We start from the raw sequence: 23,811 nt of genomic DNA, 5'->3' as shown, positions 1-23,811 counted from the left end.
GGATTCTTGCCCATAGTATTAGATATAATGGTATTCTGAGTTAAATTCGTCCATTCCAGTCCATTTTAGTTCACTGATTCATAAAATGTCGATGTTCACTCTTGCCATCTCCTGTTTGACCACTTCCAATTTACTTTGATTCATGAACCGAACATTCCAGGTTCCTATGCAATATTGCTCTTTACAGTATCGGACTTTACTTCCAACACCAATCACATCCACAACTGGGCATTGTTTTCACTTTGGCTCCATCTCTTCCTTCTTTCTGGATTTATTTCTCCACTGATCTCCAGTAGCATATTGGGCACCTACCAACCTGGAGAGTTCATCTTTCAGTGTCAAATCTTTTTGCCTTTTCATACTGTTCATGGGGTTCTCAAGGCAAGAATACTGAAGTGGTTTGCCATTCCCTCTCCAGTGGGCCACATTCTGTCAGAACTCTCCACCATGACCCATCCATCTTGGTTGGCACTACATGGCATGGCTCATAGTTTCATTGAGTTAGACAAGGTTGTGATCCATGTGATTAGTTTTCTGGGATTGTGGTTTTCATTCTGTCTGGCCTCTGATGGAGAAGGATATGAGGCTTGTGGAAGCTTCCTGGTGGGAGAGACTGACTGAAGGGGAAACTGGGTTTTGTTCTGATGGGCGGGACCATGTCAGCAAATCTTTAATCCAATTTTCTATTGAAGGGCGGGGCTGTGTTCCCTTCCTGTTGTTTGACCTGAGACCAAACTATGGTGATATCATATATAGGTATAGTTAGTTATTTAATTAGTTAGTTTTGGCTATGCCGGATTTTTGCTGATGCTTGGGCTTTCCTCTAGTTGCAGCAAGCAGGGACTACGCTCTAGTAGTCGTGAGAAGTTGTGCAGTGCACAGGCTCTCATTGTAGTGGTTTCTCTTGTGGAACACTGGCTCTAGAGCACTGCAAGCTTCAGAAGTTGTGGCACATAAGTGCAGTAGTTGTGGCTCTGGGGCTCTAGAACACAGGCTCAATAGTTGTTGTATATGGGCTTAGTTGCTTCATGGCATGTGGAATCTTCCTGGATCAGGGATCAAACTCGTGTCTTCTACATTGGCAGGCAGATTCTTTACCACTGAGCCACCAAGAATGCCCTGATATCTCTGCTTTTGAATATGCTGTCTTAGGTTTGTCATACCTTTCCTTCCAAGGAGCAAGTGTCTTTTAATTTCAAGGCTGCAGTCACCATATGCAATGATTTTGGAGCCCAAGAAAATAAAATCTGGCACTGCTTCCACTTTTCCCCCTTCTATTTGCCATTAAATGATGGGACCAGATGACATGACCTTAGCTGGTTTTTTTTAATATTGAGTTTCAAGCCAACTTTTTCATTCTCTTCTTGTACCTTCATCAAGAAGCTTTTTAGTTCCTCTTCACTTTCTGCCATTAAAGCAGTATCATCTGCATTTCTGAGGTTGTTATTTCTCCAGGTAATTTTGATTCCAGCTTGCGATTCATCCACCTCAGCATTTCACATGATATGTTCTTCCTTTAAATTAAATGAGCAGGGTGATAATATACGGCCTTGATGTACTCCTTTCCCAATTTTGAATCAGTCTGTTGTTCCATGTCCTGTTTCTTCTTGACTCACATACAGGCTTCTCAGGAGATAGGTAGAGTGGTCTAGTACTCCCATCTCTTTAAGAATTTTCCACAGTTTGTTGTGATCCACAAAAAACGAAGATCATGGCATCTGGCCCCATCACTTCATGGCAAATAGCTGGGGAGACAATGGAAACAGTGACAGACTTTATTTTCTTGGGCTCCAGAATCAGTGCAGATGGCGACCGCAGTCATGAAATTAAAGGACAATTGCTCCTTGGAAGGAAAGTTATGACAAATCTAGACAGCATATTAAAATGCAGCAATATTACTTTGCCAACAAAGGTCCACCTAGTCAAAGCTATGGGTTTTCCAGTGGTCATGTATGGATGTGAGAGTTGGACTATGAAGAAAGCTGATCCCTGAAGAATTGATGCTTTTGAACTGAGGTGCTGGAGAAGATTCTTGAGAGTCCCTTGGATTGCAAGGGGATCAAACCAGTCCATCCTAAAGGAAATCAATCCTGAATATTCATTAGATGATGCTGAAACTGAAGCGCCAATACTTTGGCCACCTAATGCAAAGAGCTGACTCAGAAAGACCCTGATGCTGGGAAAGATTGAAGGCAGGAGGAGAAGGGGACGACAGAGGAGGAGATGGTTGGATGGCATCACTGACTCAATGGACATGAGTTTGAGCAAGCTCTGGGAGATGGTGAAGGACGGGGAAGCCTGGCGTGCTGCAGTCTACGGGGTCACAAAGAGCCAGATATGACTGAGTGACTGAACAACACAGTCAAAGGCTTTGGCATAGTCAGTGAAGCAGAAGTAGATGTTTTTCTGGAACTCCCTTGCTTTCTCCATGTTTCAGTGAATGTTAGCAATCTGATCTCTGGTTCCTCTGCCTCTTTGAAATCCAGCTTGTAATCTGGAAATTCTTGGTTCACATACTACTTAAGTCTAGTTTGAAGGATTTGAGCATAACGTTGGTAGCATGTGAAATGAGCACCGTTGTGCCGGGAGCAAGCGAGGGAAATCCTACCTGTGGCAAAGGTCAATTGGGGAAGAGGCCTGATGGGCAAAGGCTAATCAGGACTCAAGGAGCCCCCTGGACTTACCTGAGCATCTACCCCAAAGAAAACCGGAGTCTGACTGCCTTACTATCTTATGCCTCTTACCAAGTCCTCTAATACTTACGGGGGCTTCCCCCCAACCACCTTTCTCTGAAAACATTAATTCAGAGCTGTAGTTAAAAAGTTCTCCTCTCCTCGGCTTAATAGGAGTGTTCCAATCCAAGCCCCTCTGATAGCTTTCTAACTTGCATGACAAGTTTGTCCGGGCTCTTACAACTACGAGTGTGACTGTTTACAGCCTCCCAGCCATGCAAGGACAGAAAGCCTAATATTCTAAAACACAGGAATTTGTTGAAGAAGTTAAAATCATTAGAATAGTACTAAAAAAGATTTCATTGTTGAATCAATGCTTGTTGCAAAGTTTCCTCTATCTATTGTATCCTTGGAAATATATTAATCACATATAGAGAAAATAAGTAGTAGCCTTTGATTTAACCACATCAGATCTTAAGTTAATAAATTCCTTTCTTATAGCTCACTACACCCTTGCCTTATAAGAATGTAGCTTCGTCATGTGTCTAGCACCTGACTTTAGGAAAATCACTTTAAAAGAATATAAGACTTTTTCTAGCTAACTAATCTTTGTTAGGAGAGAGGGCCATAAACTGTTAGCAGACCTCCTGGCCAGAAGATGATGTAAACCACCCAAAACTTTTGTATATCATGAGACATACAAAAATGAGCCCTGATCCTGATAAGGGTCAAGACTGCTGAGCCCGCATGATTTTGGCATGACTCTATACCTCTCTTTCTCTATTTTTTATGTGCACAACTTAGGGTATAAAAGCAGCACTGGAAAAGAAAGTTTTGGGCCTTGCTCACTGAAGCTTGGTCTCCCCGTGTCTTTTTCTTTCTCTTTTTCCATCCTTTTCTCTATTCTCTCTTTTTCTTGGAGCGCTGGGCCCTCTGCGTTTACCTATCTGCCTGGGCTTCTAAGACCCACTCGAGGGGGTGCCCTGGTGGGGTGCCTTCAGTGATTCGAGAGGGCGCCTGCGGCCTACGTAAACAGGGCAAACCCCGTGCTGGGGTTTTATTGGTTTCCTGCGTAAACCAAGGAATCATCAGCCCCTGTCTCTCTTTCTCTCTCTCTCTCTCTCTCTCTGACGCCTACGCCGTTCATCCCGAGGATACCCTGGGCCATATCGAGGCTGGTCCCCGATACCATTGTACAGTAATTTGAACATTCTTTGTCATGGTTCCTCCCTGTAGCTAAGACGGTAAAGAATCTTCCTGCAATGTAGGAGACCTGAGTTAGATCCCTGGGTTGGGAAGATCCCCTGGAAAAGGGAATGGTAACCCACTCCAGTATTCTTGCCTGGAGAATTCCACGGACAAAGGAGCCTGGCAGGCTACAGTCCATGAGATCACAGAGAGTCGAACACAACTGAGCAACTAACACTTCCTTCCTTACTTGCTTCTTTGGGATTGGAATGAAAACTGACCCTTTCCAGTCCTGTAGCCACTGCTGAGTTTTTCAAACTTGCTCACACACTGAGTGCAGCACTTTAACTCTTAGGATTTTTAAATAGCTCAGCCGGAATTCTGTCACCTCCACTAGCTTTGTTAATAGTAATGCTTCTTAAGGCCCACCTGACTTCACATTCCAGAATGTCTGGCTCTAGGTGAATGACCACACCATCATGGTTATCCAGGTCATTAAGGCCTTTTTAGTGTAGTTCTTCTATGTATTCTTGCTAACTCTTCTTAATCTCTCCTGCTTCTGCTTAGGTCCTTACCATTTCTGTCTTTTATTGTGTCCTTCCTTACATGAAATGTTCCCTTGATATCTCCAATTTTCTTGAAGAGCTATCTTGTCTTTCCCATTCTATTGCTTTCCTCTATTTCTTTGCATTGGTCATTGAAGAAGGCTTTCTTATCGCTCCTTGCTTTTCTCTGGAACTCTGCATTCAGTTGGGTATATCTTTCCCTTTCTCCCTCGCCTTTTGCTTCTTTTCTCAGCTCTTTCTAAAGCCTCCTCAGACAACCACTTTGCCATCTTGAGAGGCAAATTTCTCACTGCACTCAGTGTGTGAGCAAATTTCTTTTTCTTTGAGATGGTTTTGGTCACTGCCTCCTGTACAGTGTTTTGAAACTCTTTCCATAGTTCTTCAGGCATTCTGTCTAACAGATCGAATCCCTTGACCATCTAGTGATGTCCATATGTAGAGTCTCTTGGGTTGTTGGAAAAGGGTGATTGCTATAACCAGCATGTTCTCTTGACAGAGCTCTGTTAGCCTTTGCCCTGTTTCACTTTGTACTCCAGGGTCAAACTTGCCTGTTACTCTGTGTATCCCTTGACTTTCTTCTTTTGCATTCCCATCCCCTATAATGAAAGGACATCATTATTTGGTATTAGTTTTAGAAGGTCCTGTAGGTCTTCATAGAACCAGTCAGCTTCAGCTTCTTCAGCATTAGTGGTTGGACATAAACTTGGATTACTGTGATATTGAATGGTCTGCCTTGGAAAAGAACAGAGATCATTCTGTTGTTTTTTAGACTGTACCCAAGTACTGTATTTTGGACCTTTCTGTTGACTATATGGGCTACTCCATTTCTTCTATGGGATTCTTGCCCACAATAGTAGATATAATGGTCATCTGAATTAAATTCTCCCACTCCTGTCCATTTTAGTTCACTGATTCCCAAGATGTTGATGTTCACTCTTGTCATCTCCTACTTGACCACGTCAAATTTACCTTGATTCATGGACATGACATTCCAGGTTCCTATGCAATATCGTATTTTACAGCATTGGAGTTTACTTTCACCACCAGACACATCTATAACCGAGCAATGTTTCCACTTTGCCCCAGCCACTTCATTCTACCTGGATTTATTAGTAATTGCCCTCCACTCTTCCCCAGTATCATGTTGCACACCTTCCGACCTGGGGGGCTCATCTTCCAGTGTCATATCTTTTTGCCTTTTCATATTGTTCATCAGGTTCTATCAGCAAGAATACTGGAGTGGTTTTCCGTTTCCCTCTCTAGTGGGCCACGTTTTGTCAGAACTCTTCACCATGACTCATCCACCTTAGGTGGCATAGCTCATAGCTTTGTTGAGTTATGCAAGCCCCTTCACAGCAACAAGGCTGTGACCCATGAAGAAGGCTATGATTTGTGTGTGAGTGCTTGGTTATGTCTGACTCTTTGTGAGTCCACGAACTGTTGCCAGCCAGGCTTCTCTGTCATGGAATTTTCCAGGCAAGAATGTGGAGTGCGCTGTCATTTCCTCCTCCAGGGAATATTCTCAACCCAGGGATTGAACCAGCAACTCCTGCATCTCCTGCATTGACAGGTAGAATCATTACCACTGAGCCACCTGGGAAGCCCAAAGGGGACTACACCATAGCAATTAATATAAGTATTGAAGTACTAATACATTAAGGAAGCTTATCTGAGCCTCTCCACACTTGGCAAAACTCTTGAATTTCCTCTGTTCTATTGATCATATTGGCAAGAATTTGTGGTCAGATACTTTACATTGTAAACTGTTCCTTTAATTTCTATGGCCTCTAGTGATAAAGTCTAGTCAGCTTGGCTCTTTTTAGGTCATTATAAATGTCTCTCTGTGTCAGTTATGTGGTGCACTGAATTGGTTTGCATAAACTCTACACATAAGGCTATCCTACAACATGTCATTTAAGAGTCCCATAAATGACAATTTGATGTAGATGGTGCAGTTCTATAATATAAATAACAATGAGTTTACCAAGCTATTTATTTTTTTAAAAAAAATTTTTATTTATTTTTATTTTTATTTATTTATTTATTTTTTGGTAATTAATTTATTTTTTATTGGAGGCAAATTATTTTACAATATTATATTGGTTGGTTTTGCCATACATTGACATGAATTCGCCCCGGGTTTACATAAGTTCCCCCTCCTGAACCCCCCTCCCACCTCCCTCCTCCCTTTATCTTCCCTCTGGGTCATCCCCGCATGTCAGCCCCGAGCATCCTATAACATGCATTGACCCTGAACTAGTGATTCGTTTCACATATGACAACATACGTGTTTCAATGCCATTCTCCCAAATCATCCCACCCTCACCCTCTCCCACAGAGTCCCAAAGACTGTTCTATACATCTGTATCTCTTTTGCTGTCTCGTATACAGGGTTATCATTTGCATCTTTCTAAATTCCATACATATGCGTTAGTATACTGTATTGGTGTTTTTCTTTCTGGCTTACTTCACTCTGTATAATAGGCTCCAGTTTCATCCACTTCATTAGAACTGATTCAAATGTATTCTTTTTAATGGCTGAATAATACTCCACTGTTTATGTGTACCAAAGCTTTCTTATCCATTCGTCTGCAGGTGGACATCTAGGTTGCTTCCAGGTCCTGGCTATTATAAACAGTGCTGCAATGAACATTGGAGTACATGTGTCTCTTTCAATTCTGGTTTCCTCGGTATGTATGCCCAGGAGTGCGATTGCTGGATCATATGGCAGTTCTATTTCCAGTTTTTTGAGGAATCTCCACACTGTTCTCCATAGTGGCTGTACTAGTTTGCATTCCCACCAACAGTGTAAGAGGGTTCCTTTCTCTCCACATCCTCTACAGCATTTATTGCATGTAGACTTTTGGATAGCAGCCATTCTGACTGGTGTGAAATGGTATCTCATTGTGGTTTTGATTTGCATCTCTCTGATTATGAGGGATGTTGAGCATTTTTTCATGTGTTTGTTAGCCATCTTTATGTCTTCTTTGGAGAAATGTCTGTTTAGTTCTTTGGCCCATTTTTTGATTGGGTCATTTATTTTTCTGGAATTGAGCTGCAGGAGCTGCTTGTATATTTTGGAGATTAATCCTTTATCCGTTGCTTCATTTGCTATTATTTTCTCCCATTCTGAAGGCTGTCTTTTCACCTTACTTATAGTTTCCTTTGCTGTGCAGAAGCTTTTGATTTTAATTAGGTCCCATTTGTTTATTTTTGCTTTTATTTCCAATATTCTGGGAGGTGGGTCATGGAGGATCCTGCTGTGATTTATGTCGGAGAGTGTTTTGCCTACGTTCTCCTCTAGGAGTTTTATAGTTTCTGGTCTTACATTTAGCTCTCTAATCCATTTTGAATTTATTTTTGTGTATGGTGTTAGGAAGTGTTCTAGTTTCATTCTTTTACAAGTGGCTGACCAGTTTTCCCAGCACCACTTGTTAAAGAGACTGTCTTTTCTCCATTTTATATTCTTGCCTCCTTTGTCAAAGATGAGGTGTCCATAGGTGTGTGGATTTATCTCTGGGCTTTCTATTTTGTTCCATTGATCTATATTTCTGTCTTTATGCCAGTACCATACTGTCTTGATGATTGTGGCTTTGTAGTAGAGCCTGAAGTCTGGCAGGTTAATTCCTCCAGTTCCATTTTTCTTCCTCAAGATTGCTTTGGCTATTCGAGGTTTTTTGTATTTCCATATAAATTGTGAGATTATTTGTTCTAGTTCTTTGAAAAATATCGTTGGTAGCTTGATAGGGATTGCATTGAATGTATAAATTTAAAAAAATTTTTAACTTTTATTTTCTTTTCGCCTGTGCTGGATCTTTATTGCTGTGTGCTGGCTTTCTCTCTTTGTGACCAGTGGGGGTTACTCTCTAGTTGTGATGCAAGAGCTTCTCAATGGGGTGACTTCTCTTCCTGTGAAGTACAAGCTCTGGAATACAAAGGCTTCAGTAGTTGCCACGTGTACGTTCAATAGTTGTGGTGAGGGCTTATTTGCCAGGCATCATGTGGGATTTTCCTGGGCCCATGATCAAATCCATGTCTTCTGCACTGGCAGGCAGATCCTGCCTGCCACTGGGCCACCTGGGAAGCCCTGACCTTGCTTATTGTATTCATGAAATTTAGATCTCGACAAATCTTCTGGACCAAGTATCTTAGTATTAAGTATGGCATATTTGGGCCCTGGAAGCTGTCATAGAAACACAAAGCTTCTTTTAGGGTCTTGTTCTACAGAACAGCAGCAGCAACACCTGGCACTGTGGACTGAATTGTGTTCTCCCCAAAATTGATATATGTTGATACCCTGAGTCCTAATGTGATGGTTTTGGAGTTAGGGCCTCTTAGAGTTAATTGGGTTCAGATGAGGTCTTGAGGGTAGGAGCCCCATCATGAGATTATTCTCTGTATAAGAAGAGGAAGAGTCCAGACCTCACTCACTCTCTACCAAGGCCCTCACCAGAATGTACCTTGCTCACAGACTTTCAGCCTGAAGAACCGTGAGAAAATAAATTTCTGTTGTTTAAGCCATCCAGTCTAAGGTAATTCTATGACAAACCAAGCTGACACTTGGGAGCTTGTTAGAACTTGCTGAATATTAGACCCTATCTCAGACCGATTGAATCAGAATCTGCATTTTTATTAAAACTTCAAGTGATTTTCATCCTTGCTACAAGGCACAATTAAAGTTTGAGCAGCTCTATTTTCAGGACCTCCCTCAAGATAGAATAAAAACCATCTTAACATTTCAATTCCAGGAAGTAGGTTGCTGCTGCTGCTGCTGCTGCTGCTGCTGCTGCTAAGTCACGTCAGTCGTGTCCGACTCTGTGTGACCCCATAGATGGGGTGTCAAATTCTTCAGTTTTGTCCCAACCAGAAGTACCAAACCACAGACAGGTCTTTGAAAATGACATCTCCAGGATCAGTTTTTCCTGCTTCTTTTTAAACTGGATTTCATTTTTGGGGTCAGAAGTAAAGTGTTCAGATGTAGGCAAACAGCCAGAAGACAAGCAGGTTTTCAACAACTGTTTTTTAAGCTTTATTAAAGTATAATTGACAAATAAAATGCTTTATATTGAAAGTGGACAATGTGGTGATTTGACATATCTACTTTGTGAATGATTATCATAATCGAGTTCACACATCCAATATCTGACATAGTTACTTTTTTTTTTAATGTGTGTGATGATAAAGCTTAAGATCTACTCTCTTCACAAGTTTCAAGTACACAACACACAGTTACCATGCTGTACATTAGACTCCCAGAGCTTCTTTGTCTCATAACGGAGACAACATATCCTCCAACAATTCTTCACTGCATATCCTCCAACAACTCATTACTGCAGTAAAAACTATCCCAGTCAACTGGCCCTAAAGTCACACGTTCTTATGAAAAAGAACAAGCATTAACAGGAACTTGAAAGGAGTCAAAGCTGTAACTAAAGTAAACCGCTGTGGACTCATTCAAGTGTTCAGCCGTCACCCTGCTAATGGGCCACCAGACACCCCTCTTCCGTTAGCTTTGTCAGGTTTCCAGACTTCATGGAAACACCTTGAGGAATCCAGGTGAAATAGTACAGACTTTCTTCCGAATCACAAGTGCCTATATTATTTCTTTTATTGCTAGGTCTGTGTCTAGAACTAAGATTATGCTTGGCTTTGCTTTGTTTTTAATAGGCTTTATTTTTCCTCCTAGTTTTACTGAGATATAATTAACGCACAGCACTGTATAAGTTTAAGGTATACAGCATTATGAGTTGAATAACACATATTGAGACATTATTACCACAATAAATTTAGTTAACATCTTTCATCTCATGTAGATACAGGAACAAAAAAAAAAAAAAAAAGAGAAAACCCCTTTTTTTCCCTTGTGATGAGAACTTTTAGGATCTACTCTCTAAGCAACTTTCAAGAATACCACCCAGCAATACGAACTATTGTCACCATGTTGTTTATTAACACATTCCCAGCACTTATTTATCTTTTAACAGAAATTCATACGTTCTGGCCAGACTTATTTTTCAGAGCAGTTTTAGGTTGATGGCAAGATTGAGCAGAAGGTACACAAAGTTCTCATATGGACCCTACTCCCGCATATGTATTGCCTCCCCCATCACAGTGGTCCATTTGTTACAACTGATGAACCTACACTGACCTCCCAAAGTCAATAGGTTACATTAGGGAGTGTTTTGTTTTAACCATAGCTTTCTTTTTTATTTATTTGACTATTCCGGGTCGTCATTGCTGCGTGCGGGGTTTGTCTAGTTGCGGCGATTGGGGGCTACTCTCCAGTTGCGGTGCAAGGTCTTCTAACTGCGGTGACCTCTCTCGTTGCAGAGCATGGGCTGGAGGGCACTCGGCCTTCGGCAGCTGCAGCTCGCGGCTCTAGACTCAGCGGCTGTGGCCACTGGCCCAGCTGGCGCTCTGCATGTGGAGTCTCCGCAGATCGGGGTCACAGGCCCCCGCGCTGGTAGCGGGAGCTTCGCCACCGGCACATCAGGGAAGTCCAGCGACACTCGGCTTCACTCTCGGCGGTGCACACTCAGGGAGTCTGGGCAAGTTAAAGACATGCATCCGCCACCGCAGCATCACACAGACTATTTTCACTGCCCCCGAGTCCACATTTTTAACCACATGTTTATCCCTGGTGAAGCAGCTGCACTGGCAAGCTGTGCCCAAAAGAAAGGAGAAGGGACAGTCACAACTGAAAATCGCATACTCTTTTTTCCACCAAAGGGATCCCCTTCAGGATATCAGAGCATCTCGATGTCTCTTTTTTGAGTGGTGTTTTGATTTTTTTTTTTTTTTTTTTCGCCTATCAAGCTCAGTAGACTCCCCAAGTGCTGACTTCAATCTGTCTCTTGCTAATGATACTGACCACCTCTAGGGAATAGTTTACTTTCTTGGGTGCCAATAGTAAGCAACAAAATAATAAAATTTCCTAATTTTACTAGCCCGAGTTCCATGAACTCCTAGAAGATGGGGACAAGGTTTCATCCGTGTATCTGCCTACATGGCTCACAAGTATCCTTGTATCCTCCTAAAAAAACTAGGGTGAAATGAGAGGTCAATGCCTTGACCGACTTTCTCAAATCTAAATCAATATCCTCTCCCAATTTTCCATACATACTTGAATTTGGCATTTGTTCTGAGCTTCTGGGATGATATGTTTGCTATGTCCTTTTTAACAAGGGAAATGGACCCCATTCTCAGCCCACAGAGAAACTGGAGAGCTGTACACAGATGACTGTTTCCCAAGATCTTTCCACTACGTGGATGGTCCTGTGCTATCTCTCTAGCATCCCCCATGACCATTTGTCCACTGATAGCATAATGGTTTTCCAAAGGCAGACTTCCTCTCCTCATAGCATTCTCAGCAGTTGGAATAGTATTTCCATCACTGGCTTAAACTAACAAATAAAAAGCCAGGGGCTATTTTAAGCAACTGGTTTTCAGTTCTGTAGAAGCCATTGAACTGATCTAAACCAAAAAAATTAATACAGAATTGTTAAGAAATGAGTCTAATGATTCATATGGAAAACCACCTCTGAACAGCTATGGAAAGGAGAAGTCCCAGGCAAGATCCTGACTGTCTACCAAGGTGAGTTCCTAACTTCAGTGTTAGATGCAGTACTTCCATTAAAAAAAGAATGTGTCTTTTCTGCTAAGTTACAAATACTCTTTGTTACATGACCAATAAATGGGATTATCTGAAAGCACCTTAGCTTTCAGAAAACCCCAAGAGAAAATACAATTCCATAGATTAAATATTGCAATCTGGCCTTAAATCTGTTAATTCCTAGGGCTGGCATTCGAGAAAGAGGTTCATGAGGTTAAGCAGACTCCTCCAGGGTCCACAAAGATGGATTCAGCGAAGCCAAGAACATACCCACTTTTACCAACCTCTAGTCCCAGGCTGGGAATGTCATAGTCATTGAATGGACATTTACTAAAAAGTATTTAAAAACAAGAATAATTTCAGAGGCATGGTAAGGTAGAAATTTGGTCACAGGAAGTCAAAACCTGGCTTTGAGATTAAAACAGTATGTGAAATTAAAAGCCTGGTTACAGAAGGGACAGAGCTATGAGAATGGGGGAAGGTAGTTTCAAGGGAAGCTTTTTTCTTATTTTTACATTTATTTGTGCCGTTTCGGCTGTGCTGGGTCTTTGTTGCTGCACATAGGCTCTAGAGCACACGGGTTTCAGTATGTGTGGCACAGAGTCTTAGCTGCATGTGGAATCTTCCCAGACTAGGGATCGAATCACGTCCCCTCCGTTGGCAGGATTCTTGACCACTGAACCACCAGGGAAGCCCAGAAAATTTTTTAACTCATTCTCACATGAGACCTGACTGCAATTGTAAAGGGAGAAGTAAATATATGATCCCTTGTATATGTCCCTATTCCCTGGTGGTTCAGTGGTAAAGAATCTGCCTGCGATGTGGGAGCTGCAGGAGATGGGGGTTCGATCCTTGGCTCAGGAAGATACCCTGGAGGAGGAAATGGCAGCCCACTCCAGTATTCTTGCCTGGAAAATCCCATGGACACAGAGCCAGGCGAGCTACATGAGTCCCAAGAGTCCACGGGGCTGCACAGGAGCCAGACACCACTGAGTGACTGAGCACACAGCACACACTGTATCATTAGTTCTTTGTAATTCGTTATTCATTCCATACACTGTTTAACTGCACACTGTGCGCGAAGAACTGACGCAGGTGCCGGGGACGCGAACAAAGCAGAGACGGTCCCGCCCCTCAGGAGAGAAGTGTGACTGGTGTCGGTTCCTAAACAAGCTGCTTACATTTCTCACAGGTAGACTCTCTGAGCTCCGTGGAAACCTCCTAGGGCTAACCTGTGCTCTGCTTGTGAACAGGCCACACAGTCTTGCATTAGGTTAGCTGGCTTGTCACCGCCCTGCAGCTCAGATCTTCCTCCAGGACAAGGACAAGACCCTGGTCTTTGCATCCTCAGAGCATGAAAAAGGATGGGGCAGGGGAGAAGAGGACAAAATCTAGTAGCAAATGGGTTAACTTCACACAGGGATGTTTACATTTGTTGGTTTGCTTATTTTTAACCTTAGAAAGAATTTTCTCTGCTAAGCATTTTGCCCAAAGTCACAGAGAAGCGCACAGTGTCAACTGAACATTCCCATTTTAAATAAATGATTCCTGCTAGAATATTCTTTTGTACAGTATCTGAAAGATTAGAGAGATACTGGTAGATATAAGGTGATATTTAGAAACATGAGATACACTTCAGGAATGTTTCTTAATAAGATGTGAGGAGCTGTCACTATTGAATGAAATCATCAACCGTTCTCTGAAATTCTATGAATCTACCCAGAAAGGAATCTTTCCTTCCTCCTTATCTTGACAACCACCCCAGAGTCTTCACATTCCCAAATGTTTCTCTTCTCAGAATCAGAGTTCAGAATAAGCAGCTTCCTTCTTCATTCATCCTGAGAAGGGTGGAGCAGTGACGAGCTCACACTGCCCCCTCCTGGCCCAGCCACTTCCTAACAAGGAATATGCATTCACTCCCTGACCGTCTCAGGCTCTTTTCACTCCTGTTGAAAAAAAAGAGAAGAGGAAAAAAAAAAAAAACAGAATGCCCCCACAAAAGTCAAATGTCTTTATTTTATATATAAAAAAAAAAATTTGTACAGTTTTAATTCCTATGTTTAAGAAAAAAAAATCCCTAAAATTGCCATAATGTTTAGATCCACTGCAAACTGTAAAAACAAGCTTTTTATATATTAAAAAAAAAAAAAGAATTTACATTTTACAACTTTCTACATGCATGCACAAGGTCTCAGCTCTGTAACCCAAAAAAAGGGGGAAAAAAAAATCTAGATCCAACAGTGGAAAATTCTACATTTACAATCTCACTTGGAAGGAACTCAGAAAGCCCCCTTCCTTGCACACACAAAAGAACAAATCACAACAATCACACACCAGGACCAACTCCATCAGCAGATGCTGCCCCGTGGGGACGGCAGAGGAAAGAGAAGACAGACTGACAGACACCACAGAGGGGCAAAGGGAGCTCATCCAGGCCCAGAAGAGAAGGAGAGAAGCTTCAACTCTGGGAAACAGCTGTTTCAGATGAGAAGGGATCCCAATGTCTCATCACAGGTAGTGCAACAGGGTTGGGAACAGGACTGAAGTGGGGAGGGGGAAGTGAAAAGGAAAGGGCTGAAATGGGGAGGGGGGAAGGAGAGGCAAAAGGGAAATAAACCAGAAGAGAAATAGAGAGCACGAAGAGGAGTGTAAGAGACAGGACCCAGTGGGGACAGCGGCAGGGTGGCGAGGTAGGCGAAGGATTGAGGCACAGCATCCTGGTGCGGAGGGAGGGAGGACCGGCCTTCCCAGGTGGTAAAAAGGAAGGCCTGGGAGGTGTGGCGGGGATGAGCCAGGATGCCGTGGGGTCACAGAAAAGAGCACTGGAGAGACGCAGCCACAGCATCCTTGATGACGGTGTGCGGGGCGGGGGTGGTAATGGGTGGGCACACCCCCACGAGGGAAGGATGAGAAAATCCAGCCTGTGATGGGACAGAGTGGGGGACACTGGTCAGAGGGACCGAGGCAGCTACAAACCCTACCTCAGTTCACAGTATGGAGACAACTTCCCATACAGGAGAAGCAAAAGACAAACACAGCCATACACGTGACAGTTCATCCTGACATTTTAAAAAATAACGATAACAGTAATCAAAGAAGACAAAGATACCACAGTTCTGACGCAAAGGACCAAAACACTGCCAGTGTCAGTCACAGCCCTTAGTGCTTAGAGAGAGAGTTGGGGGCGGGGGTGGGGGGGGGGGAATGTCTTTTTGTTTTAGTTAAAAGGAATGAAAAAATCACAGTGATTAAAAAACATGGCAGGTTCCTAAAATAAACACTCCCCACCCCTCATCTAGGGCAGCAACTATGATCACAAATACTTTCCCTCTCCCCACCCAACTCTTCCCCAAACCACACCACATCCCACTCCTGCCCACAACGGCAGTGACCCCAGTCACCATCCAGGCCCCGTTCTCCAGGATAGTGAGGTATTTAGAAATGTGACCCAGAAGGGATTCCTCTGAAACCAGGTCTTTGAAGAGAAGAAAAAAAAAAATACCTTCCCAGGACCCCCAGGACAGGACGTGTATCACTCAGGCTTATCCTCAAAGCCACAGCCACAGCCCAAGGCTGCCCTCCAGGCCCTGCCTAAGTCAGCCGTGTAACCCACCCATGTGCAGACAAGGTAAGCACTGGCTGAAGAGCCCTTCTCGAGGAAGTGGTGTGTGGACAGATGTGCTTTTTCAGAAAGGACGGCAGGACAAACAATCCCCAGGCTCCATCAGGCCCAGGGTTGCCAATACAGAGAGGAAGCCTCCCTGGTAAGAGAGCAATGGGGGTCTTATCCCAGGGTGCCTTCTGCAAGGCAAGAACCAATGAGTTTTCCAGGGGAGAGATGGGCCTACAAAGGGGCATTGTGAGTTACTCTGAGGACAGGCCCAGGGGCCTGCTCCAGCCGGGCCACGAGGACACTCCCCAACCTGGGTGCTGGCTGGAGGTGTGTGAGTACTCCTTAGTTCTGTTCCCCTTGGCTAAAACTACATAGTTTAGGAATGTCTGATTTCAAGGCTCAGATTTACAGTGAAATTAAGTATTAGAAGGCCAGCAACTTTTGCTCAAAGTGAGAGTGAAGCTCTCAAGAATTCAGATTGGGTGCAAAGACTATGGACACTAAATGGGGTGAGGGGCTAAGTGCCCAACAAAGGCAGCAATCTTGGTCCCTCATCCCATTACAGAGGGAGACCGGAGCCCAGAAAACCAGGCCGAGAGGGAACGGGGGGGCACCCTGGCCAGCCAAGGAGAAGAGACCCCTGAGGCAAAGAAGTGGACTTAAGGCAGGGGATGAGGAGGAGCCGCTGGCTACCCCCCCGAAAAGAGATGAGGCAACAGGTCTCTGGAGCTGAGAGAAGAGACAGCAACATGGGGGGTGGCTGGTGAAGAAAAGAAAAACGTTTGGCTGAGACCACTGGGGTGGGTCAGGGTCCAGCCAAGCCACTAAATCTGTACAGAAGTCTACGTGGTGTCCTTCACCAGGAAGGGGGAGACCCACCCCAGCATGGTGGGAGCAAAGGTGTGGGCAGTTCAGAGGGTAGTGGTCAGCGATGTTCAAGGGGCTCTCTCCCGACCTTCCCCAAGGGGCTGCCTAGGAAAGACCCTGTGGAAGAAAGGTACTGCCCCCCAGGGTCCAGGAACTTCCCCTGCTCTGAATATGTGGATGGGGAAGAGGTTCGAAGAGCTGGAAGCAAACAACCCTGGTGGGGAGGCTCCAACTCGGGTTGTGTGGGAGGACAGAGGAGGATCCCTGCTTAAGAATTCCAGGTTTGCTCAGGTGGGGTGCGCGAATGGGGGAGCAGGTCCATCTGCCACCAGGAGGCTGCGGGCAGTGCTGCCCGGGGGGGGTTTGGCACTGTGGCTCTCTGGAGTCTGATCTGCGCCCCCCGCCCCGCAAAGAAATCCTTTGGGGAACCACTGGAGAGAACTGCTGTAAGAACCTGGGTTCGAGTGGGGCTCTGCCGGGCCCTTCCAGAAGAGACTTGGCGGGGAAAGGAGAGGGAGAGAGGCACTGATTCCTGCAGGGCCCGGAGTGATACAAAAGTGAGGGGGTGGGAGAAGGGAGGGGAGCTTCCCAGGTACTGTTGACAGCAGGATGGTCTCTCCAGGGTCACATGGGGTAAATAAGGAAGGGGGAGGAGACAGGAGGGGGAGGGGGGTAATTCAAGTAAAAACAAAAACTAGAGCAAGAGGAAGAAGGGCGGCAGGACTGCAGCAGGGCCTGAGAACCACGCCCCCACTGCCACCCTCAGGAGCCCCCCGCATCTCCCAGTCCCCCTGCGGTTGCACAGTCACACTGAGGTCTCAGACTGCAGCCTCATGACAAACTTGTGCGACTTGGGGTCCACAAATTCCTCGGAGAGCTTGAAGAATGGGACCTTCTTGGTGCTGACCACCAGGCTGAAGTCCTGGCGTTTCAAGAGGAAAACAATACCATCTTTGAGCCCATTGGTTACCGGCTCCTCGCTCACAAGTGTCCACTGTTTGGCCAGCCAGCGTTCCTTGTGATACTGGATGGTGGGTCCAGCCGCCAGGTACCGCTCCAGGAAGGCCTGAGGAAGAGAGAGGGGACTTCTCAGGAAGTTTTCCCTCCCACCTACCCACCTCCCCTTTACCCCTCTGGGGGTAAAGCTTCTAAAGACCACCAAGATATCCCAGGTTCACTCTATGCAAATGATCTCAGAGTGTTAGAGCAGAAAAGGGCCTGAGCTCATCTGCCTGGGACCCTGGTTTATCAATGCAGGAGCGAGAGCCCACAGAGGTGGTGTGGCTCAGTAGGGTCAGGTCTGGGAGTGGCTCTCCTGACCCCCACATCCCCTGCATTTCCCAGGTACTTGCTATGACCTAGGAAAGCGCTCTTTCCTCTCCCTTCTGCTCGAGTGGGTAGCACTCAGCAGAGCTGCACCAGCAGAAAGCTAGAGGCATCACAGTTGAAGTGCAACATCTGTAGCAACCTGTTCCCCAAAGATGGCTCAGGGGAAGCAATTCTAGGAAGCTGGCCATAGAACTGGAGGGTGGAACTGGCTCAAAAAGATCATAGAGCAATCTCCGGTGGGAGTTTGGATCTGAAAACTCTGGAACCTCGATAGGGATGAAAAATGGGTCTCAGTTATTCCCCAGATGGTCCCCAAACTCCCTCTTCTCAGCACCTAAGAATGCTACCCCATTCAGAGATGGAGCAGATGGAGTAGGGATGGGAGACTGTAAGGAAGTAAGGACAGGAGAGGGATGGAGGATAGGGAAGGAAGTGAAAGAACAAGGGAGAGGAGGCAGAAGGGAAGGGGCCAGAGTCAGGGAGAGAGAAAGGATGCTGGGGCAGGTGGGCAGACCTTGGGCGTCATGTCGTGCGTGATGCAGAACTCAAGGTGCTGCAGGATGCTCTCCATGGTGTGGTACGGCTGCTGCTTGGTGGTGCGAAGGTACTTCTGCATGGCACGGGCCATGGATGCGAAGATGGCCTGGGCTGCCTCCCGGGGGTCCATCACCTCCCTGGGGTTCTTCTGCTCCTCCTCCTGCAGCCGCTTAATGTGAGTGAAGGCCTCCTCCACTGCCACCACAAGCCTGGGGGAGACAAGCGGTGTGGACCAGACTCCCACCTCTCATCTTCCCCCAGCTTCAGCCCTCCAGCAGCCTGAGAGAGGTCAGGCATTTGTGCTCTGCCTGAAGCTACAGGCTCTCATCTGGACTCAAGAACCAGGCTTTGGAGGCTGTGTGTGTGCACATGACAATGCATGTGCACGCGTGGGAGGCAGAGGGTCTTCACCTCTAGAAGTAGGAGCTGCAGAGCTCCGTGAGCCCAGCCCGGGGCCCGGGGAGGACAATCCAGTGTCAGAGGGAGAGACAACTATGGATCGAACCCCAGAAAAAGCCTTCTTAATTAAGAGCCCCCTGAACTGCATTTCAGTGGGTGAAACATTATTAGATATAACTACATCAAAATCACACATGTCTATTCAACCGTGATAGCATGCGTAACATTAACGAACACCTGGGGTGGGCAAAGGTAAGGCAAAAAAAGGTGCCACAAATCAAGAAGGAAAACGTAAGAACAGAATAGAAAATGGGCAAAGAAGTGAACAGACAATTCATAAGAGAACTGAAAGGCTGAAAAAAGATGATGCTGTTACTAGACAGTACTAAGAAAAGTTAATAGGATACTACTTATTCATCAGAATGGAAAAAAAGTAGGCAAATGACTATCATCCAAATACAGGTCAGGATGTCTAAAGTATTCTCTGAGTACTAGGCAGCAGTAAGATGCAACAAACCAGATATACAGACAGGGTGAATCTCAAAAATATGTTAGTAAGAGGGAAGAAGGAAAAAGAAGCCCATTTACATTAAAAGTACAGAGACGTGCAAACGAACACCAGTATCGGGGAAACCCAGGAACCTGGGTACTTCAAGTAGCTTAGGATAGGATTCTGGACCAAGTACACATGTGGATCTGTGTAATTCTGCTGTATCTCTGTTTATTCCTTTCCCTCCCTGAGGGTCTCAGTAACGTTCCTTTAGAAAAGATCGCTTTGTCTTAGGTGAACCAAGGGGAAAAGTTTTCTCTTGGTTACAACCAAGGTAATGGGGAAGGACAGGGTCCCCTATGGTAGCACCAGCCCAGGAGATCCAGAGATCATGATCAAGGCAGAAGGCAGAGGAGGCAGGGAACTTTTCTGGCTTCCTTCCCACGGCAACTGGAGACTTGCTGCAATGTCACAGAAATGGGACTGCTGATTGTCCATCTACTGCAGCCTCGTGTAAAAACAGGATCAGATGCTGGAGAAAATATTGGTGGGAATGTAAAGTGATACAGCCACTATGGAGAACTGTATGGAGATTCCTTAAAATATTAGGAATAAACTACCATATGATCCAGCAATCCCACTACTGGGTGAATACCCTGAGAAAACCATAATTCAAAAAGATACATGCATCCCAATGTTCATAGTACATACTAGTACATACAATAACTAGGGCATGGAAGCCACCTATTTGTCCATTGACAGATGAATGGATAAAGAAGACGTGGTATGTATGGGTGTCTATAGAGAGAGACACACAATGGAATATCACTCAGCCATAAAAAAGAATGAATTTGAGTCAGTTCTAGAGAGGTAGATGAACCTAGAGCCTGTTATACAGAGTGAAGTAAGTTAGAAAGAGAAAGACAAAGTATATTAATGTATATATATGGAATCTAGAAAATGGTATTGAATCTATGTGCAGGGAAGGAATGCAGATGTAGAGAATAAGCTTATGGACACCCTGGAGAAAGGAAGGAGTGGGATGAACAGCAAAAGTAGCACTGACTTTATGCTACTGACTGTATGCATACACTGACTGTATGCATACCACCATGAGTAAAACAGATAGCTGGTGAGAAGCTGCTGTGTAACACAGGAAATCCAGCCTGGTGCTCCGTGATGACTGAGAGGGGCTGGGGGAGAGGAAGGAGGAGATATATGCATAATTATGGCTGATCTCTGCCACTTTCTGCACTTTCTGGCAGAAATCAGAAATCACTTTATGGCAGACAGTGAAGAGGAACTAAAGAGCCTCGATGAAAGAGAAAGAGGAGAGTGAAAGAGCTGGCTTAAAACTCAACATTCAAAAAACTAAGGTCATGGCATCCGGTCCCATCACTTCATGGCAAATAGATGGGGAAACAATGAAAACAGTGACAGATTTTATTTTCCTGGGCTCCAAAATCATTGCAGGTGGTAACTGCAACCATAAAATTAAAGGACACTTGCTCCTTGGAAGAAAAGCTATGACCAACCTCAGTTCAGTTCAGTTCAGTCGCTCAGTCGTGTCCGACTCTTTGCGACCCCATGAACCGCAGCACACCAGGCCTCCCTGTCCATCACCAACTCCCAAAGTCCACCCAAACCCATGTCCATATGACCAACTTAGACAGCATATTAAAAAGCAGAGACATTACCTTTGCCAACTAAGGTCCGTATAAGTCAAAGCTTTGGTTTTTCCAGTAGTCACGTATGGATGTGAGAATTGAACTATAAAGCTGAGCACTGAAGAACTGATGTTTCTGAACTGTAGTATTAGAAAAGACTCTTGAAAGTCCCTCAAGGAGATCACACCAGTCAATCGTAAAGGAAATCAGTCCTAAATATTCACTGGAAGGACTGATCCTGAAGCTGAAACTCCGGTACACCTGAAACTCCAATACTTTGGCCACCTGACTCACTGTAAAAGACCCTGATGCTGGGAAAGATTGAAGGCAGGAGGAGAAGGGGATGACAGAGAATGAGATGGCTGGATGGCATCACCGACTCGATGGACATGAGTTTGAGTGAACTCCGGGAGTTGATAGACAGGGAGGCCTGGCGTGCTGCAGTACATGGGGTCACAAAGAGTCGGACACGACTGAGCAACTGGACTGAACTGATGGGTGATTTGCACTGCAGACACCAACACAACTTATAAAGCAATTTTCCTCCAATTAAAAGAAAACTTTTTAAAAAACCAAAAAAAAAGGAACAGGGTCAGGGCTACCTTCCTCCTTCGAAACCTGGAGATCATGTGTGAGGAAGGGCAGAGTCCCAAGACCCTCTGTTCCTCCCCTGTAGAAATACGGCCCTGGCAAGCAGTCGACACCAAGAGAGACTCTTCAGGCATGAACAGCATTCACATGATAATGTGAATAGGAAAAAAGCAAGCATGGGGACAGCGTTTAAGAATTTACCAAGATAGGGCACTAGAACCTCATTTTTGGCAGGTAAAGATGTACCATCTGCTGAGCAAGCCTCCAAGATCAACTGGAAGGAGGGCTGGTTTAGCCTCGGTCCCTGGCATTGCCAGGGAGGCTCACGGGCTGTAACGGTCCCTGCCCCACTGTGCAGGCAGAACCCAAATGCCCCATCCAACTCCACCAGATCCCCGTCCCCTGGTTATCCAATAATCTTGGTATATTTTGCAGAGGTAATGAAAATGCCAAGTTGGCTGACTTTAAAATAAGGAGATTACGCTGCAGGCCTAATTTCATCACGAGCCCTTTGAAGTGGAGTCCTCTCTGGCTGGTGTCAGAAGTCAGAGACCTGGTCTTGCTGGCCTCAAGGAAAACTGCCTATGGGTCCAGGTGACCAGGAACTGATTCTGCCAGCAACCAGTGAGCTTGGAAGGGGACTCGGGCTAAAACTAGAGTTTGGCCCGTGAACCCTGCGCGGAGGGTTCAGCTCACCTGTGCCTGACTCTCAGGGCCGCAAGACAATAAACGTGAGCTGTTTCACAGCACCCAGCTCATGGTGGCTTACTAAGGCAGCAACAGAAAAGGAACACACACACCCCACCCACACCATCACCAGGTGCGGGAGCTAGGGGGTCTCCCTCTGCCCGCCCCCGGCAGCCCCGGGCAGCCCGCCCCGAGACCCACCTGGCCCTCCGCTTGCGCACCCTCCGCTCGTGCTCGGCCTCCTCGTAGTAATACTCGTTGTGGCTGTTGTCCCGCCTGCGGGCCGCCGCTGCGATCACAGCGCGGGACTGACCCGTGGAGTTGTTGGTACTGTTTTCTGTGCGGAAGCAGGAGAGAGAGAGGTTGGGCCCTTCTGAGCGCCGCCTTGATTCCCACTCCAGGAAGTCTGGGGCCAGCCCCCCGACATGTCCAGAGGAAGCCGTGTCCACCCCCCAGGAACACCTCCCTTTCCCATTCCTCCCGGCCACGACCTCTGGGAGAGGCCCACAGGAAGGCAGCAAGGAGGGCACCAGAGAGCAGGAGTCCCGCACGGGTTCCTTCCCAGTGCGGGAGGGTCGGGACTCCGAGAGCGAGGGCCGAGGACCAGGGCTGAGGAGCAGACACGGCGGAGCCAGAGGAAGGGGACACACCGTGGCATAAAGGGAAAGAGTAGAATCAGCAGCCGAAACAGCCACCTGGTGTGCAGGGAGAGGACAGGAGGGCTGGGACACAGTCTGAGGAAGGAGAAAGCACGGCAAGAGGGTGAAAGAGAAACGGGAGGCAGGAACTTGGGAGGAGACCACGAGGCCAAGGAGCAGGGCCGCTCACCCTCTCCGAGGGAATACACCTTGAAGCCAGACACTTTCTTGGCCAGGACGGACTTGGGCAGGTTGAGGAGGGCAGGGTTGTAGACAGGGAAGTCATGGTAATACTTCTCCAGGATCCACACTGCCACACGCTGGATGCTGTGGGGGAGACGGCAGGAGGGGGAGGCGGAGAAGACAGACAAGGGGCGCAGGGGAGGGACACATCAGGGCAGGAGAGCACAGAGGGCAGGGACAAGCTGCTTCCCAGAAGCCTGGCTCGGGGCCTGCGGTCTACTCACCAGGCTCCTAAGCCTTCCCCAGGGCTGGGCCTGCTACTCCTTCCCTGCCGCGCTGAAACCCAGCGGAGAAAGGGCAGTGGGCCAGGATCCCCAGCCAGGGGTCACCTCCTCCCCTCCAGCATTCCCTTCAAGATTCCCTGCAGGACTAATGATAATCTGGGTGGCCAGGGGGGCCATCCTGCCAAGTTTAGGGGGCTGAAGAACCTCCCTCGTTCTCTTTTCCCTGGGGGCCCTTCCTCTGGCCAGCTCATCTCAGTGACTGCTCCCTGAGTGCCCTCAAGAGCGAGAAACGTGGTGATGCCAAAGAATCACACCTGTCTCCTCTTTGGTCCTGCCTCTATAAGACCCCCGCTCTCTGTTCATCTATTCACTCCCAGCTCCTAACTCCCACCCTATCTGCTCCAGGACCCTCAGCGTGATCCCACCATCACGCAGCAAACACTGCTGACAACCTCCGATGTACAGACACACAACTTCACACCCAGCCC

General features: G+C 46.2%; 1 protein-coding gene across 1 annotated transcript in view; it reads right to left on the bottom strand.

Annotated features, from left to right (window-relative positions):
• Positions 1-14,084: 14,084 nt before the first annotated feature.
• The window catches only part of VANGL2 (VANGL planar cell polarity protein 2), a 28,131-nt gene continuing 18,404 nt past the window's right edge, over positions 14,085-23,811 (bottom strand). Inside the window, exons 5-8 of the mRNA XM_055403383.2 lie at positions 23,047-23,183; positions 22,420-22,555; positions 18,362-18,593; positions 14,085-17,584 (exon numbers count right to left, since the gene is read on the bottom strand). Coding sequence (XP_055259358.1) covers positions 17,324-17,584; positions 18,362-18,593; positions 22,420-22,555; positions 23,047-23,183 — 766 coding nt within the window. The 3' untranslated portion in view covers positions 14,085-17,323. The remainder of the gene's footprint in view (positions 17,585-18,361; positions 18,594-22,419; positions 22,556-23,046; positions 23,184-23,811) is intronic.

This window comes from Moschus berezovskii, chromosome 4, assembly GCF_049115385.1.
Source record: "Moschus berezovskii isolate FMDL1 chromosome 4, NW_MosBer_1.0, whole genome shotgun sequence".
NCBI classification, from domain to species: domain Eukaryota; kingdom Metazoa; phylum Chordata; class Mammalia; order Artiodactyla; family Moschidae; genus Moschus; species Moschus berezovskii.
The sequence above is the reverse complement of the archived record's forward strand: the minus strand, read 5'-3'. Positions and strand labels throughout refer to the sequence as shown.